Source organism: Pararge aegeria, chromosome 12, assembly GCF_905163445.1.
Source record: "Pararge aegeria chromosome 12, ilParAegt1.1, whole genome shotgun sequence".
Classification (NCBI taxonomy): domain Eukaryota; kingdom Metazoa; phylum Arthropoda; class Insecta; order Lepidoptera; family Nymphalidae; genus Pararge; species Pararge aegeria.
In genome coordinates this window covers 14,892,038-14,908,861 of record NC_053191.1, presented here as the reverse complement: position 1 = coordinate 14,908,861, position 16,824 = coordinate 14,892,038, and the positions used below count along the sequence as shown (strand labels likewise).

The 16,824-nt window shown below is 35.9% G+C and overlaps 1 protein-coding gene across 1 annotated transcript in view; it reads left to right on the top strand.

The window, feature by feature from the left end:
- Nucleotides 1-7,981: 7,981 nt before the first annotated feature.
- LOC120628062 (neurofibromin) overlaps nucleotides 7,982-16,824 on the top strand; it is a 61,416-nt gene continuing 52,573 nt past the window's right edge. The window contains exons 1-10 of the mRNA XM_039896262.1: nucleotides 7,982-8,157; nucleotides 9,296-9,439; nucleotides 10,278-10,461; nucleotides 11,305-11,426; nucleotides 11,784-11,883; nucleotides 12,222-12,322; nucleotides 13,880-14,029; nucleotides 14,713-14,812; nucleotides 15,429-15,571; nucleotides 15,954-16,147. Of these exons, the coding sequence (XP_039752196.1) occupies nucleotides 8,098-8,157; nucleotides 9,296-9,439; nucleotides 10,278-10,461; nucleotides 11,305-11,426; nucleotides 11,784-11,883; nucleotides 12,222-12,322; nucleotides 13,880-14,029; nucleotides 14,713-14,812; nucleotides 15,429-15,571; nucleotides 15,954-16,147 (1,298 nt within the window). The 5' untranslated portion in view covers nucleotides 7,982-8,097. The remainder of the gene's footprint in view (nucleotides 8,158-9,295; nucleotides 9,440-10,277; nucleotides 10,462-11,304; nucleotides 11,427-11,783; nucleotides 11,884-12,221; nucleotides 12,323-13,879; nucleotides 14,030-14,712; nucleotides 14,813-15,428; nucleotides 15,572-15,953; nucleotides 16,148-16,824) is intronic.

Here is a 16,824-nt window from a genome sequence, read left to right as displayed (position 1 = left end):
GCTGGAGAGCCGTTAAAAGCTCCTGAAGGTGGTATGTACGCAGCACCTTCAGTACTGGGCTGAGCTGATGAGGTCTACGTGGAGCCAAAAAGGTCAGCCGAGAACAGCGGCTGGCGGGTAGGACGGGGTCCACTCTGTCAACCCGGCAGGCGTTCTGCAAACATTGGGGGGGATATTGGGGGAAAAAAACTTGATGGCGGATTTAAAAAAACAGTTTAGACTACCCCAGGAGGGTTCCAAATGCAACGAGGAGAGTCCCTCACTGACAAAACGTCAGTCTGCCCCACGTATTCTGGGGGGGGCAAAGTTCGCTCACCAAATTTGATGGTAGGAGGAAAAACAGAGAAGTTTGAAGAGGTTGGAGATCCATTTGCGAGAGGAAGAACTATACAGAGAACGCCACCAGGACTTACGAAAGAACAGGAAAGCATGAATACTGGGAGTGATGCTTCTGCAGATACTGGTGAAACTGACAACTGCGAAGATGATACACCATCCAAAGAAGGAGAAAGACGGCCAAAAAAACGGAAGAAAGTATCCAGTCCAATTATGGTACAGCCAAGTGAAATAGAACCGTCCGAAGAACTAATGAAAATTAAGGCTAAAGTTGAAGAACTAGTAAATTTCACAAAAGGTAATAAAAAAGTGCATCACGAAGTAAAAACATTTGCATTGGATTTGACAAGCCTAGTTAGGCAGACGGTTATAAAATACAAATATGATACGGTTAAGTTCTACGAACTCCAACAGGAATTCAATACGTATAAAGAAACACAGGAACAACGCGTCTCAGAACTATCAGAACAGATAGAGTATATTAGACAAGATTATGAAAACAGATTTGAGCAACTAAGTAATGAGCGTGGGGATTCCTACGTAGAATGCAATTTAATTTCCAAGAAGTTAAATTTAAACCATCAGGATATTAAGGACTACGACAACCTGCTGACAAAACTTCATTTGGAATGGACCTTAGATAGTTTTAGAAATGTAAAGATCGTCCACGGAGACATCTTCCAAAATGTTTGCAACAACGTTGTATATTTTTGTGAAGAGCAGACAAAATCTCAGTCAAGGAGTGGAAAAAGAGTTCTCAATAGATATCCAGAAATCTTAGAAGGAGAAAGAATCATCTGTGACGGTGGGAGCTACAACATAATGGAACAGTCGGTAACCCTTCTGACGAGCGAAGATCGTAAAATGAGGACTAACAAGGTCGTTGTTGCTTTCTATGATCCGACCAAGCAGGATGGTAGGAGCCAACACGACGTCTTTAAGTTGTGTGAAGAAATAAAACGATTGGCAGAGAAATTTAATATGAAAGAAATATCCATTGTCAATCCACAGGGCGTATCAACCGACGTCATGAGGAAAATGCTTGAAACAATCTTCCATAATACGGACATATCAGTATTCCTGAAAGCAAAGAAGAATAAATTACAAGAAAAAAAGAATACAAATAAAAAAACAGATGAAATAATAGTTATTAAAGGAGATACAGATTCATATGCATATGTATTAAAGAAGTTAAAGAACGGCTTAAAGGGAAGAGACGCTTTAGAACAAATTAAAGGTGTTCAAGAAACAAAAAAAAGGTGACATTTTAGTAAAGGTTAAAGAAAATGCCGAAGGAGTAACTAAAATTATCAAAGATATAGTACAAAATAAAAAAAATAAAACGTTAATCAGAAAAACTAAATGCACTCTACATATTAAAGACATTGATAGTATCGCAGACATAGAAGAAGTAAGAACAGCAGTACTAGATACAAATATAGTTCAATCACCAGACATTCTAGAAGTCAGATCCTTAAGACCGATGAAGAATGGAAATCAAATAGCAACAATAGTCCTGGATAAAACAGACGGAGAAGGCATACTAAAAATTAACAGACTTAGGATAGGATTAAGTATATGCCAAGTCTATCAAAGAATAGACGTTCTTAAATGTTACAGATGCTGGTCATATGACCATATAGCAGCAAAATGCACTGGGGAGGATAGAAGTCTAAAATGTCACTGTTGTGCTCAAGAAGGCCATTTAGCCAGGAACTGCACCAACGAAGCCTTCTGCCCACTCTGTAACACAGAAGGTCATTCATCAGGTAGCGGAAGATGCAAGTTCTTCCACCAAGCCCTGGCTAGGACGAACAGAAGACGACGGGATTCGGTGTCAACTAGATATCAGCATTCACAGTCCTTCAGGTGAATGCGAATAGAAGTATCAGTGCCCACGACATGGCCATGGTAGTAGCGTCTGAAAAGAAATGTGACTTTATAGCTCTTAGCGAACCTAATTTAACGAAATGTAAAAGTAACAATAAACATATGTACGTTAGTGTGCTTAAGCGATTGTCTGTATCCACAAAAAAAGCAATAGTATGCGGGGATTTTAATGTTGATATTTTACTTAGTAATGCAACTACGACTAGGTTGCTAAACTTATTTAAATGTTTTAATTTAAATTATGCTTTTAGTGAACCTACTAGAATCACAGCAACCTCAGCATCGTGTTTAGATAATATTTTTCACAACTGTGATATCTTAGGTAAATCGATAATAACCAACTTAAGATCAGATCATTGTGGCCAACAAATTACTGTTTTGAATAATATAAACAAAGATAAACATATCGTCAAGTGTAGGCCGATAACTAAGAGCAAATTGACGCGATTCAAAGGTGAAATATCATCCAAAATTCCTGCCCTTGTCTTTAAGAACGGTCATCCTGACAGCATTTATGGTACGCTCTTTAATATTATAGAAAATGAATTTAACAAAATATTCAATTTCAAACATATAGATTTCAATAAAAAAATAAAGTTTAGCGATTGGGCAACTATTGGCATATACAAAAGTAGAGATAATTTGTATGAGCTCTATGGTGAAAAACAATATAACCATACTCCAGCTTTCCTACAACACGTAAAAATGTACTCTAAAACGTTTAAGAACGTTTGCTTTCATGCTAAGTCGCTATACTTTAAGGATCAAATCATAAAATCGGATAACAAAGTACAAACAACCTGGAAAATTGTTAATAATGAAACTGGGAAAGCTAAATCTCGCAACGTAAACTTTGAATTAATTATTAATGATAATAAAGTTACCGCTGACAGTGAGGTTGCAAGTACCTTTGAAAACTTTTTTCAGAGTGTTCCTATTTTGTTGACTGATTCACTTAATTCTTCACCTACTGCAGCTCAGAGTTTATTGAGGAACAACGTTAATGAGTGCAACGTTTTATTTAATTTTAAACATATATCTGCATATGATATAATAAAGAATTTTAAGTTGTTGAAACAGAAAAAAACCGGTGATTTATGGGGTATGTCTGTAATGGTAATATCTAACATTATAGACGTTATTGCCCCTTACTTAGCCATACTTTTTAATGAATGTGTTGATAGAGGTACTTTTCCAAATTTAATGAAACATAGTAAACTTATACCTCTATTTAAATCTGGCAATAAAAACGACATTAACAATTACAGACCCATTTCAATCTTACCAGCTCTTAGTAAGGTCTTTGAAAAAATTATATTAAATCAACTTTTGAATCACTTCAATGTAAATAACTTACTACATCCGGAGCAGTACGGTTTTACTAAAGGTCGTAGCACCACGGATGCAGGCGCTAAACTTTTAAAACATGTGTACGATGCCTGGGAACGTTCGCAGAATGCCATTGGTGTTTTTTGTGATCTATCCAAAGCATTCGATTGTGTCGATCATAAAACCTTGCTTCTTAAACTAGCCCATTATGGTATCAAAAACGTTGCACTAAATTTGGTTGCCTCTTATCTCAGTGACAGAACCCAAAGGGTTTGCATAAAAGACATTAAGTCGCAGGGGTCGGCTACGTCAATGGGTGTCCCACAGGGTTCAATCTTGGGTCCCTTTCTATTTTTGGTGTATATAAATGATCTACCACACCATGTCAGTGAAACCTGTGACATTGTACTGTTTGCTGATGATACATCTCTAATTTTTAAAACTGATAGAGGTAGAGACAACTCTGACGATGTAAGCCGTGCTATGTCGCATGTGTCGCACTGGTTTACTGTCAATAATTTACTTTTAAATGCAAAAAAAACTAAGTGTGTGGAATTTATTTTACCAAATGTAAAGAAAGTTAATAAAAATATAATAATAAATGGAGAATCACTAAAAATGGAAGATTCCACAGTTTTTCTGGGCATGACCTTGGATTGTAAGCTTCAGTGGGGTACCCATATAGATACACTAGCAGGTAAACTAAGCTCGGCTGCCTACGCCGTCAGGAAAATTAGACAGATTACTGACGTAGAAACAGCAAGACTTGTTTACTTCGCGTACTTTCATAGTGTGATGTCTTACGGGATCTTATTATGGGGCAAAGCTGCTGATATTGAAACTATATTCATATTGCAGAAAAGAGCTGTACGGTCAATATATAAACTTAAATCACGTGAATCCCTCCGTGAAAAATTTAAAGAAATTGGTATACTTACGGTAGCCTCACAATACATTTATAACAATATAGTATTTGTAAGACAACATATTAGTCTTTATAAACAAAAAGTGGATATAAACAGTCGACTTACAAGAAATGGTCATAAATTAGTGACATCTGCATATCGTCTGCGAAAGGTGCAGAAGTCATTTGTGGGATTGAGTATACGCTTTTATAATATGATTCCTAAGGTAATTTTGGACCTACCAATCCATAAGTTTAAAGAATGTGTTAAAACACATTTATTACAGCGAGGTTATTATACAATTGATGAGTTTCTTAATGACAAGGTTGCTTGGAAGCATCCGGCTCCGCTTTCATCTCTCACAAGATAGAAAAATGAATGTTAAAATATAAAATGTAAATTTTTGATGTTGGAAAAGAGCAACTGCTGAGTTTCTTGCCGGCTTCTTCTCGGTAGAATCTGCCTTCCGAACCGGTGGTAGAGTCACTACACACGGACAGACTTGACGTTTCAAAAGTGCTTGTATTAGGCCTACTTGAAATAAATGAATTTTGAATTTGAATTTTGAATTTGAATTTTTGAATTTTGAGTGAGGACCTAGGAGCCATGATAATTAACTACAGTCAGAGATACGACGTAACAAAATATCGCACAGTGGGCTGCTGGATCTGCGTTGAGACTAAAGGTGTTTCACTATATAGCGTGTACATAAGCCCGAACAAATGTTCTCCCGAAGGGTTCCTTAATCATCTTGGTAATATTCAGCATGACATAAAGATATTAGCAAACCCTTCAAGCAATATCATCGTAACTGGAGACTTTAATGCGAAGCATCCATGCTGGGGAGGTAACCTGACAAATAGAAGAGGAATTGATCTACTAGAATGGGCTCATTCTATAGAACTTAATATTCTAAATGACGCAGAAGTGCCAACCTGTATACGCCCAAATGGAACATCATACATTGACATGACTTTGGTAAATGACAAGGTGTTAGCAAAGAACACGACATGGACAGTCTTAGAGGATTCTGTTTCTATGAGTGATCACAGAGCAATTATTACTGGCATAGTGGAGGAGAATGTCAACGATATGCCCAGATATACACTTGGAAAAACTAATATAGAGACGTTTAACCTAAACTTTGAAGAAATGGTAAAAGGAAAAGACATAAACTCTGAAGAATGCGATAACGCACTGAAAACAGCTTACGATAAAAGCACACCGAAAATAAGATGTGACGACAACTACAAGTTACCCTACTGGTGGACACTAGACATACAAGAAAAAATAAAGAATACCAGAGTGAGAAGAAGAAAGTTCCAGAAATGTAAGGATAAAGAGAAGAGAGAAGGTCTAAAACACGAATATAAGATCTGTAAAAATGAACTGAAGCTCACAATTATTTCTGAAAAGGCAAAAAAGTGGATTAATTTGTGCGATGAACTAGAGGTAGATATTTTTGGAGGGGCTTCGAGATCGTTAAAAATACACTCCAGCTCCCTAACCCCAAAACCAATCTGTCTCTTGAAGAAAAATGCAAAATTTTCAGTGAGATGTTTATAGTGTCCAGATGTGATGTGTTAAAAAGAGAGGAATCCGTAGAGGATGAGGATTTGGATAATCTAAGGTTCTCTGAGGAGGATGTCACGAAAGCTGCGTATAGAATTAAGATAGGAAAAGCTCCGGGCCCTGACTCATTACCACCTGAAGTAATTAAACAAGTCATAACAAAATATCCTACTTACTTTGTCCAGCTATTTAACGGGCTTCTAGAGGTCGGAAGGTTCCCAGAGACCTGGAAGCTCGCTAAACTCATCCTTATCGACAAACCAAGAAAGTCACCAAGCGAAGCCAGTAAATATAGACCAATCTGCCTGATAAATGTATTAGCCAAAGTTTATGAAAGACTCTTGAATACTAGACTGATACAAGAGCTTGACAAAAATGGGGGACTCCATAAGAATCAGTATGGCTTTAGAAAGGGAAGAACAACCACAGACGCAATAATGCAAGTCGTAAACTTGGCAAGACAGGCAAAAACAAGAAACAAATGGAACGGATTAATACTTGTTGACGTACGTAATGCGTTCAATACGGCATCATGGCTGAGAATAATAGCTAAACTTAGAATTAGGAAAGTGAACAAGTACATAATAAACAGTATAGTTGATTATTTAGAGCACAGAGCTATTATATTAAAGAAGGGAGTCAAAGTACAGATCGGAGGGGGTGTTCCTCAAGGATCCGTTCTTGGGCCAACCCTGTGGAACATTCTATATGATGACATTATGTCAGTAGAAGTGCCGGAAGGGGTCAACCTGATATGCTATGCAGACGACTTAGCGGTGTCAGTGACAGCTAATAGTGCGGCTGACTTAATGAGGAAAGGAGATGAAACCCTGCATAATATAATGCTATGGATGACGCACAATCGCTTAGAAATTGCTCCACAGAAAACTGTGGCCATAATATTTAATAGGAGGCTAAGGGCAGAAAACTCCTTCAGATGCGGAAGTATACAGGTCACTCCTGCCCCATCTGTAACCTACCTGGGAGTGACCCTGGATTGCAACCTGAATTTTGGCAAACACGTAAGGATAGCTTGTGAAAAGGCTCAAAAGACTGTTAAAGCACTCTGCACAATTCTACCCAATACACGTGGACCAAGCTCAGGAAAAAGAAGGACTTTGGCACTAGCAATGCAGGCTGTAGTTATGTATGCGGCACCAATCTGGGTAACAGCCATGGACAAGGAAGTACACAGAAAGACGGTTCTAAGCGCCCAGAGAACGATGGCACTTAGAACTTGCTCTGCATATAAAACAACATCCACCGACGCTGCCCTTGTACTGGCAAACCTCATCCCAGCCCACATCTTGGCACAGGAGAGATCAGGTACATATTGCTTAAACCTACCGGAGAAAAGATATGCGGCCAGAGAAAGGACCTTGGAGATATGGCAACAAGAATGGAACCAGTCTACCAAAGGCCGATGGACGCATAGACTAATTGGGGATATAAAGGGATGGGTACATAGGAAACATGGAAATATAACGTTTAGGATGACACAGTGCTTTACAGGCCATGGGGTTTTTATGCAATACATAGCACGCATAAAGAAAAGAGTGAGTAGTGATTGCATGTATTGTGAACACCCATGTGATGATGCAGAACATACCCTGTTTCACTGCCCACGATTTGAAGAAGAAAGGGAGAATGTGAAGAAGGAAATAGGAAGTGAAATAAAGACAGAAAACCTAACCTCCATAATGCTAGAGGCATCAGAGAAATGGGAATCTATAAAAAAATACATGGAAGAGATAATAAAAGTCAAGGAAAGTGACGAAAGAGAAGGAAGGTAGGACAACGACGTTAGTGGTAGGCCAAATGGCAGGTACACTAACGTTTAGAAGGCAGGAGGGGTTTTTAGTCGGTAGGAGTCCGGCACTATCCATAGGGATGTCCATGAGGATTTTCCCCTCCTAATATATAAAAAAAAAAAAAGGTACAACCCTAAATACTAAAATGTTAAGTGACCGAAAATCAATAATTAATCTGTGACCGAAAATTGAAGATGTTAAACAGAATACTTGTATTGTTTATTTATTTACAAAATACATAAAATACATTAAAAATGGGTACCCAGAAACCTGGAGAATGGGCTACCACGCTTATAGCACGGTTTGAGGAGCAAGTAAGTACCTCTGTTATATTTTTTATCATATAATAGAGACCCCACCCAAACGATATTTTGTGTTCATCGTTATTTTAATAAATCGTAACTTAAAATGTTTATAATACCGGCACTTCTTGGCTCTTATCCACTGGGCGTTTGGTTGCGTAGAAGTATATCTTAAAGTTTTGCAATAAAGTTTACAACTGCGATATTGATATAGAAGTAAGAAAAACATGTAATAATATTATTTTATTTTTTAAAGTTACATTTTTATATATTGGGTATCAAAGTGGCAAAATATAAATAACCTTTATCATTTATATTAAATGATCATTTAAATTAAATTATTATTTATATTTAAATGATGTTTTTTTTATCAACATGTGAAAACTTAAACATACCTTTTTATAGTAAGGCTATATATATTATAATAAAGCCTTTAAAGGTTTTATGTTTTATTTTATTTGATCCTGACTGACTTTATGTTACATTTAATTTAAAGTTCTTAAATATTGATTTAATTGACAATTAATTTAAAGTTCTTAAATATTGATTGAGGAGTTAGTATAAACAAATTAATATAAAGTATTCAAAAGTAAGATGAATACAGATGCAGAAATATTGGTCAATACTTAATGTACAGATTTAACATATTGCAAGAGGTCATAGTGGCCTTCTACTTCATATTTTAGGAGGCTGAGTTTGCTCCCCCGTATGCAACTTTAACTTATGAGTTATATGTTTTTTTAATTTAAGTATTTAAATATCACTTGCTTCAATGGTGAAGAAAAACATGTGACTTGCATGCCTGAGAGTTCACTATTATGTTCTCAAGTGCAGGTAAATGGGAATGCAAATCTTGCCAATTTCAAAATCTCGCGAGATTGGCAGTGTTGTGTGGTTTTATTTGCTAATAAACACAACATTTGTATAAATTAGGAAAATAATAATACAAAATATATGTATTATAAGATAATCATATTTTTACATGATTTTTTCAATAGACTTTTATGCATCAAATATTGTTTGACATATCTGTCTATAATTTCTATATAATAACGAATCAAATGTTTTTATGCCGTATAAGGTCATCCTTTTTTCATACAACGTCAATCACTCTTCAATTCATATTGTAACATGCACCTTTCTTTTACAGTTGCCATATAAAACAGGAGCGCAGAATCTCCATTCTCGCATAAATGAGGAACAGTGCAAAGCATGTTTAGTACAGATTAGTCGACATCGCTTCTCGCTTGTTATTGCAGGCCTCACGAAAATCCTGCAAAGGGTTAATGAATTGGTAAGTTTTCAATACAACTCCTGATTTCTGATAGATTTAGATAATTATATTATAATAACAGGTGATAATATAATTGAGGTGATTATGCGAGCTTGGCTCAATAGATTTTTAGTTAGGTAACTGGTCAAATAAACTGAATACCCAGACAGTCAAGGCAACACATTATATCAGCTACATTTTTAATATTATATAGCAATATTATTACATAGATTAAAATCATTTCTTTTACATAGTGAAGATAGCCTAGTGGTTCGTACTTCAGCTTCACTTTTGAGTTTGACATGCGGCACATGCTCTAACTTCTAAGTTAGTCTTAAATATCAATTGGAAAAAAAATATTGTGAGGAAACCCGCATGCCTGAGATTTCTCCTTAATATTCTTAAACGACAAAGTCCACCAATCCGCACTTCTTTTTTGACCTCCCTTTGGTGAGCACTTACCGGTAGAGGTACCAGGTTCGATTCCTGGCAGGGGCAATTTGGAAATATGATCTGGTGGGAGGCTTTGGCCGTGTCTAGTTGTTTGTTGTGTACAACAAAGACATGCAGCTATTATTAGCGATTTAGTGTTCCGGTGGAATGTAAAGTAGAATTCTATTAGGGGTATGAATACCATACTCCCTAACTGGTTAGCCCACTACCATCTTAGACTGCACTCACACACACATCTAAGACTCATTAATTACCACCAGGTTAGATTGCAGTGGAATAAAAAAATATAAAAAGGACTTGTCTGTGATTGGTGGCCTAAGCCCCTCTCATCCTGGGAGGTGACCAGTGCTCTGTAGTGAGCTGGTACTGGGCTCATCATGATTATGGTGATGGTTTTTATTTTCAGTATCAACCACCAGTGGTTTACATAAGCCGTCCGCAGGCTGAGCCAGAAAAGGGGTACCATGACAGTTTAGTGATAGTGCTAGACACATTAGAGATATGTTTAAGCTCCCAGCCCAAAGACACTGCAAAATATGATGAAGCAATGAATGTGAAGATATTGTTGAGAGAAGTGTGCCAGTTTATTGGTATGCTATGCTTTTGAATACATACATTAAAATATAAGATATTTTTTACATGTTTTTTCGTTATTATAAATTAAATTAAAGAAATTATAATTGTTAATTAACAAAATTCATTTATTTCAAGTAGGCACAGTATATAAGCACTTTTAAAACGTCAAGTCAGCCTGTTAGACTTGGTGACACTACCACCAGTTCAGAAGGCAGATTCCAGCGAGAAGAGCTGGCAAGAAACTGAGCAGATTGTTTTTCTTCAAAATCATTTTACAGTTTACGATCTTTCAATTTTTCGATCTTGTGAGTTAAGAAATTCATCGATCGTAAAGTAAATTAAACAACAATTAATTTACTGGCAGTTACATTGGTAACTAACTAACATAATATCCAGTTTTCTATAGACGTAATATGAACATAGTATATTAGGAATAGAAAGTGGAGAGAATATTAATTTATCACGCAATTAACATCAGACGATTCTAGAATTTAAGAAAAAAGTTTGGCCAAAAACAAATAATTTACCAATACCAACAGTACTTTCAGTGAACAGAACCGCTAATGTTATATCTATGTTGCAGTTATGCAACTAAAAAAATTAATAAAATATACATTATATTATATATGCATAATTAATCCTTACCAGATATCCAAGTGACGTAATTTCAGACTCGAAATATTATATATTTTTAAATTATAAATTAAAAAAATATTGAAATAATTATGATTTGAGATACACATTTGCATATATTTAGTTCAAAGTACAAAACTTATAAAATTGTAAGGATATGTAAAATATTCTTTTCTTCTTTCATACTAAATGCTTGAATGGCTTCAGTGAAATTATTTTTACAGATCTCCGCAATGAAACTAACTTAAACAACACCCTGCTGCGACAGTTGGCTAGTAAAGTATTGTTTGCCCTCAGTCTCAACTTTTTCAATGCAGTTTTCAACAGAATAAGTGCCCGTTTACAGGTATGTAATATGTATCCATACTCCATTATTACATACAATTAATAAAGGTGTGACTTCATTTACGTGTTTGTTGTAACCTACATAAACATGGTTCTATCAATATGATCCAAAAAATTAAATTTAAAAAAACGTAATTTATGGACCCTTAATAAACTTTCAACAGTAGATCACTTTTAGTGAAAAGGCCGCCTTTCCACTTGTGGTTTGTTGCACTAAAGATTTCTATTTTCTAACGTTAAAGTTAAAGTTAAAAGAAGTATTTTTCAAAAATAACAGGAACTTATTTTTTATTTTGTTTAAGTAAGTATATTATTTATCGCTAGCAAATATATTAAATAAAGCTTAATCTTGTTACAGGAACTCGCATCTAGCTCAGAAGAAAACCCCGATTATACAGATATAGAGTTAATACAACATGTTAATGTTGACATATTGAGGCTTGTGCGATTGCTCACAGGTAATAAAAATTCAGGTTACGTAGTCAAAAAAATGTCATCACAATGCTGCTCTCCTTAAATCTAGCTTACAAATTGATTCAAAGCCTAAATGCATGCAATAATAAGTGCAAAGAATTGAAATATATATTACATGTTTTTTTGGAATAATTTGGAGAGTTTTTCTAAAGATCCCCTTATATGTAAACCAATTAAAACAAATAAAACAAACTATAGATGATAATTAACTTTTCCTTGTTCTAAAAATAATATATTTTTTTAATTTGTTTTAAGTTGTTTTTATTACTTTACGTAAGTAACGAAACAATATTGACAGTATATTCTGATCACGAATTTTCAGAGTCTATACAAAAGTTTAAGTTGTTAAGGAAATCTGCGCATATAGTGCTTGTGGTGTCCCTAGAGAAAGCTGTATGGAATTGGATGGACACATATCCCCAGGTAATATTTCACTAATATTTCACGGCTGCCGGTTGGTGACGTGGGCAGTGACCCTGCTTTCCGCGTCCAAGGCCGTGGGTTCGAACATGAATGTTTTTCAGTGCCTGGGTGTTTATATGTATATTATAAGTATTTATGTGTATTGTATTCATAAAAATATTTTACAGTTATCTTAGTACCCATAACAAAAGCTACGCTTACTTTGGGGCTAGATAGCGATCTGTGTATTGTTGTAGTATATTTATTTACTTATTCAACTTTTAGGGTGTCATTCTTCATCCCCCAAGACTTTGTTGACTGATAAAACTCTTCTGAATTTGTAATCAAAGTCAAAGTAAAAGATATCTTTATAAAAATCAAGCTTAATTTTCTGTACTCCGCAAAAAGCAGGACAATCGGTATTGAGTAATTTATCATTAATTGTAATGTCAAAATCTCCTGAGGATGCTCCGTTTTCGGAGTGAAACGTGCGTAAAGTTTCCCTTTACGCACGTTTCACTCCGAAAAAGTATGATTTTAAATTCTGTTGTATGTTACTAATGGGTTACAGAAAATTAATAATAAAAAAAAATATGTCTTAAAAGTACCTCCTAACCTAAAGTTCCGGAAATATTTATAGGACAATCTCAATAGTTTAATCGAATGCGAAGAATTACAGTTGGTCGAGTAATCTCAGAGAGATCAGACGTGTTTCAATTAACAATTATTCATTGTAAAGTCAACATCTCAGTCAGGATGCTCCGGTTTTGGAGCGAAACGTGCGTAGAGGGTACATTGCCAAAGATCTGTTTGTAGCAAATTAAGCTTAATTTTCATAATATATCATGGAATTTCGCAAAGTAACGCCTGCTTCTATCCAATAGAAAAATCTTTATTCAAGTAGGCTCATAGATGAAAAATGGTATATGGTAGTGCGATGATGGTGAAAACTACATTCATAAATTTAAAACGAATGCACCGAGGGTTCCAAACTAAGGTCTTTGATAGTGGTCTTTGTTAACTTCATCACAAACTGATTAGACAAATAATCCTTTATACTACAATAGGACTTTTCTATAAGCTTACGTTTAATACAGTCATTGAACGTTGTAAGAGACATCTCCAAGACGGTAGTTTAATGTCAAATTGCATTCAATTTATTATTAGTATAGATACAATGTGAATCAGTGTGTGTCAATAGGAAGCAGTAATAGCCCAATGGGTAGGACTTCGACTTCACTTTCGTGGGGCTGAGTTCGCATCACAGCGCGCACCTCTAACTTTTCAAAGTTATGTGCGTTGTAAGCAATTAAAATCACTCGCTTCACCGGTGAGGAAAAACAATGTGAGGAAACCTGCATGGAGGAACCTGAGGAGTCCATCAATTGACCCCGGGCGAGCGTGGTGGACTACGGCCTTAACCCCTCCTCATTGTGGGAGGTGAACTGTTATCTGTAGTGGTCGGTAATGGGTTGATACGATGATGATAGATACAATATAAGTGAATGAGTTATGAATACATTTTAAGTCACAATGTTTTTTTTACATTTATTTTATACAAATCTGTTGTCTTTACAGGAATTCGCAGAAGTACAAAGTCGGCCTAATGACGAACTTAGCAAATGTTGCGACACTTTGTTTGATATTCTACAGGACAGCTTTTCTGATAACAAAAAATCACGGGTCGCTATGTGGCCCCTGCAGATTATGTTGCTTGTTTTAAACCCCGTAAGTACTCGAAAATACTTAAAATTCCCTCAAATGATAGTCAATCAATGTATGTGAGTGGACTAGGCTTTTTCTAGGCAAGCGTGCTCCAACCTGGACCCCACCATTGCTTTCTAACAGGCATGATTGACGTCAAGCGCTGGCGCGTAAAAAAAAAAAAAAAATCAAATATATATTTTAGATATTTAATTTAGTTTAACAACAATAAGTAACAGTCACGAAGTGCTGAATTATCTTTCAGTAATACAGTATTTCGTACCTCACGAATGAAATTTATTTATTTCATTTTAATATGATATAAGTGTAATTTCAAGACTGTGAATTAGTAGTAAGTTTTAAATTAAGGTCGCCGCAAACTGTTTTGCATAATACATAATATGATTAATAAATATACAAGTTAACTAATATATAATATTATATACAATAAATAATTAAATAAAAATTAATATATAATATTAAAAGTCGTCTTCAATATGAATGTAGTGGGCCTTAAGTGGATTTTGGTTGCTGTATGCTCATTGGAAGCCCATTCCACAATTCTTCAGCAAGGACAGCAAAAGTGCAATTTCGCCTTTTGGAAAGGCGTACTCAGCGTCCATTGGCATGGTCAGACTATAAAAAAAAAGAAAAAGAAACGTATTATGCGACGGAGTATTTTAAGCCTGTCTTTATGTTGTTAACAGAAAGTTTTAGAAGAAATAGTGAACGCGGATACCGGAGCTCCTTGCAGTCCGCGGCATACTAAGAAAAAACATTTCATCGATTCGGTCAAACGTGGTTTGAGTAAGTAACACATACGATGGAATTTACATTCCTCATCAGATCAGACGGCCAACTGGCGCAGTGGGCAGCTACCCTGCTTGCTGAGTTCAAAGCTGTGGGTTCGATTCCCACAACCGGAAAATGTTTGTGTGGTTAACACGGATGTATTTTAGTGTCTGGGTGTTTATATGTATATTATAAGCATTTATAATTTTTGTAATTTTGATTAGTGGTTTTACCTACACTTGGAGGAATTATCAATTTTATAAATTTAAAAAGCATATAAAAATTTTCGGAACCGACAGGAATTTTATAAAATAAAGCAATGTGTCATCTCTTGTTTCAAACGTGTCTCATTGTAACATGGACCTTTGAAAATGTAGATCGAAACTGCAACGTTTCCTACTAGATGACGCTACAGTCGCTATAAGACTGATGTGAAAAGGCATATACTAATTTCGGCATCGACGGTAGGAGAGGCGTAGCTTAATTGGAGAAAGCGCTCAGGCCGCGATAGCCAGAGAGGCATTGCTTGGTTCAAATCCTGTCGTTTCCGAAAATTTTTATATGCTTTTTAAATTTATAAGCATTTATGTTTAAAGTTCCTAATCTCATTTATACTTATAACCCTTTTCAGGTCCCCACAACAACTCGAAGCAAATGACTGAAGCAGCTATAGTGACATGTGTAAAGCTCTGCAAAGCGTCCACTTACCTCAACATTGCAGACTCCGGCAATGTGACTTTCGTGCTCGTCAAATGTGTCATCAACGATCTTAAGGTATTAAGGGACTATAACCTGTTTAAGTAAGGTTTTTAAGCCTCGAAGCACAATAAATAAAAAAAAATCTTTTTTGTAACAACTTTATTTTCTCTCTTAGCTGAAGCAAATATTGTCAATTTTTTCTCAATTAATGAGAAGGGTTTTAGGCTGCAGTCTACTTAGCTGGCCCTGGATTGGTGGACTCCACACACCTTTGAGAACATTGTGGAGAACTCATAGGCATGCCGGTTTCCTTCACCGTTGAAGCAATTGATATTCAATTGCTTACAAAGAAAAGGTGTGAGCTGGAGTTCGAACTCGGCCCCCGATAGCGAAGCGAAGTCCTAACCTCATCGCTTCTTATGTATAGCAACTCTTAAAATGAAGGTCCATTTCCCAGGGTCTGTTGTTCAACCCGAACAAACCATACGCCCGGGGTGCCCTGACCCCCGGCTATTCGGAACTTGACCTCCTGAGCGACTGTTTCGTATCGCTCTTCCGCATAATGCCTCATTCAAACGACGCGTTGAAAACCTGCCTGAATCTCAATACGCACATCTCCTACCACTATATCATCGTTAATTCTTTACTCAGGTATGTATACGTTTATGAAAATTAAATTTATATTGTTAAACTTTAAAATGATGTTGGAAAAGAGCAATCTGCTGAGTTTCTTGCCGGCTCTTCTCAGTGGAATCTGCCTTCCGAACCGGTGGTAGAGTCACTACAAACTGACTGACTTGACGTTTCAAAAGTGCTTATTAATTAGGCCCGAAAAAAAAAAGAATTTTGAATTTGAATTTTTGCACTAGCTTTCGTATTACGGTTTACTAGAAATCTCGTGGTTATACATCGTGTAAATGAAAACCGAAATAATACTTTAGAAACTTTATAGAAACATTATTTACTGTCTCTGAGACTTATCTGTGAAATCGAAACGCTAATAGTCTTTGTGTAAACCATTCCCATTGCTGAAAGAAATCCGATACAGCCCTAACATCACATGCAAAAGTAAAATCTTGTGAATCCTGTCACTTTATTAGGTACGCGTCGGTACTATGCACGTGTCGGTCTTTTATCTGCAATAGGGTTGTCATAAGTACACACTTTTAAATCAGTTTTTATGCAAAAATAATATGCCTTCTCTCGATTTAATATTTTTACATGGTGATTCCTTATTAAATATCCATATGCGACCTTCAACAGTATTTCGTAATTTGTTTACACGTTGATTGATTTTATCAGATGGACATCAACGGACGAATAAAGCG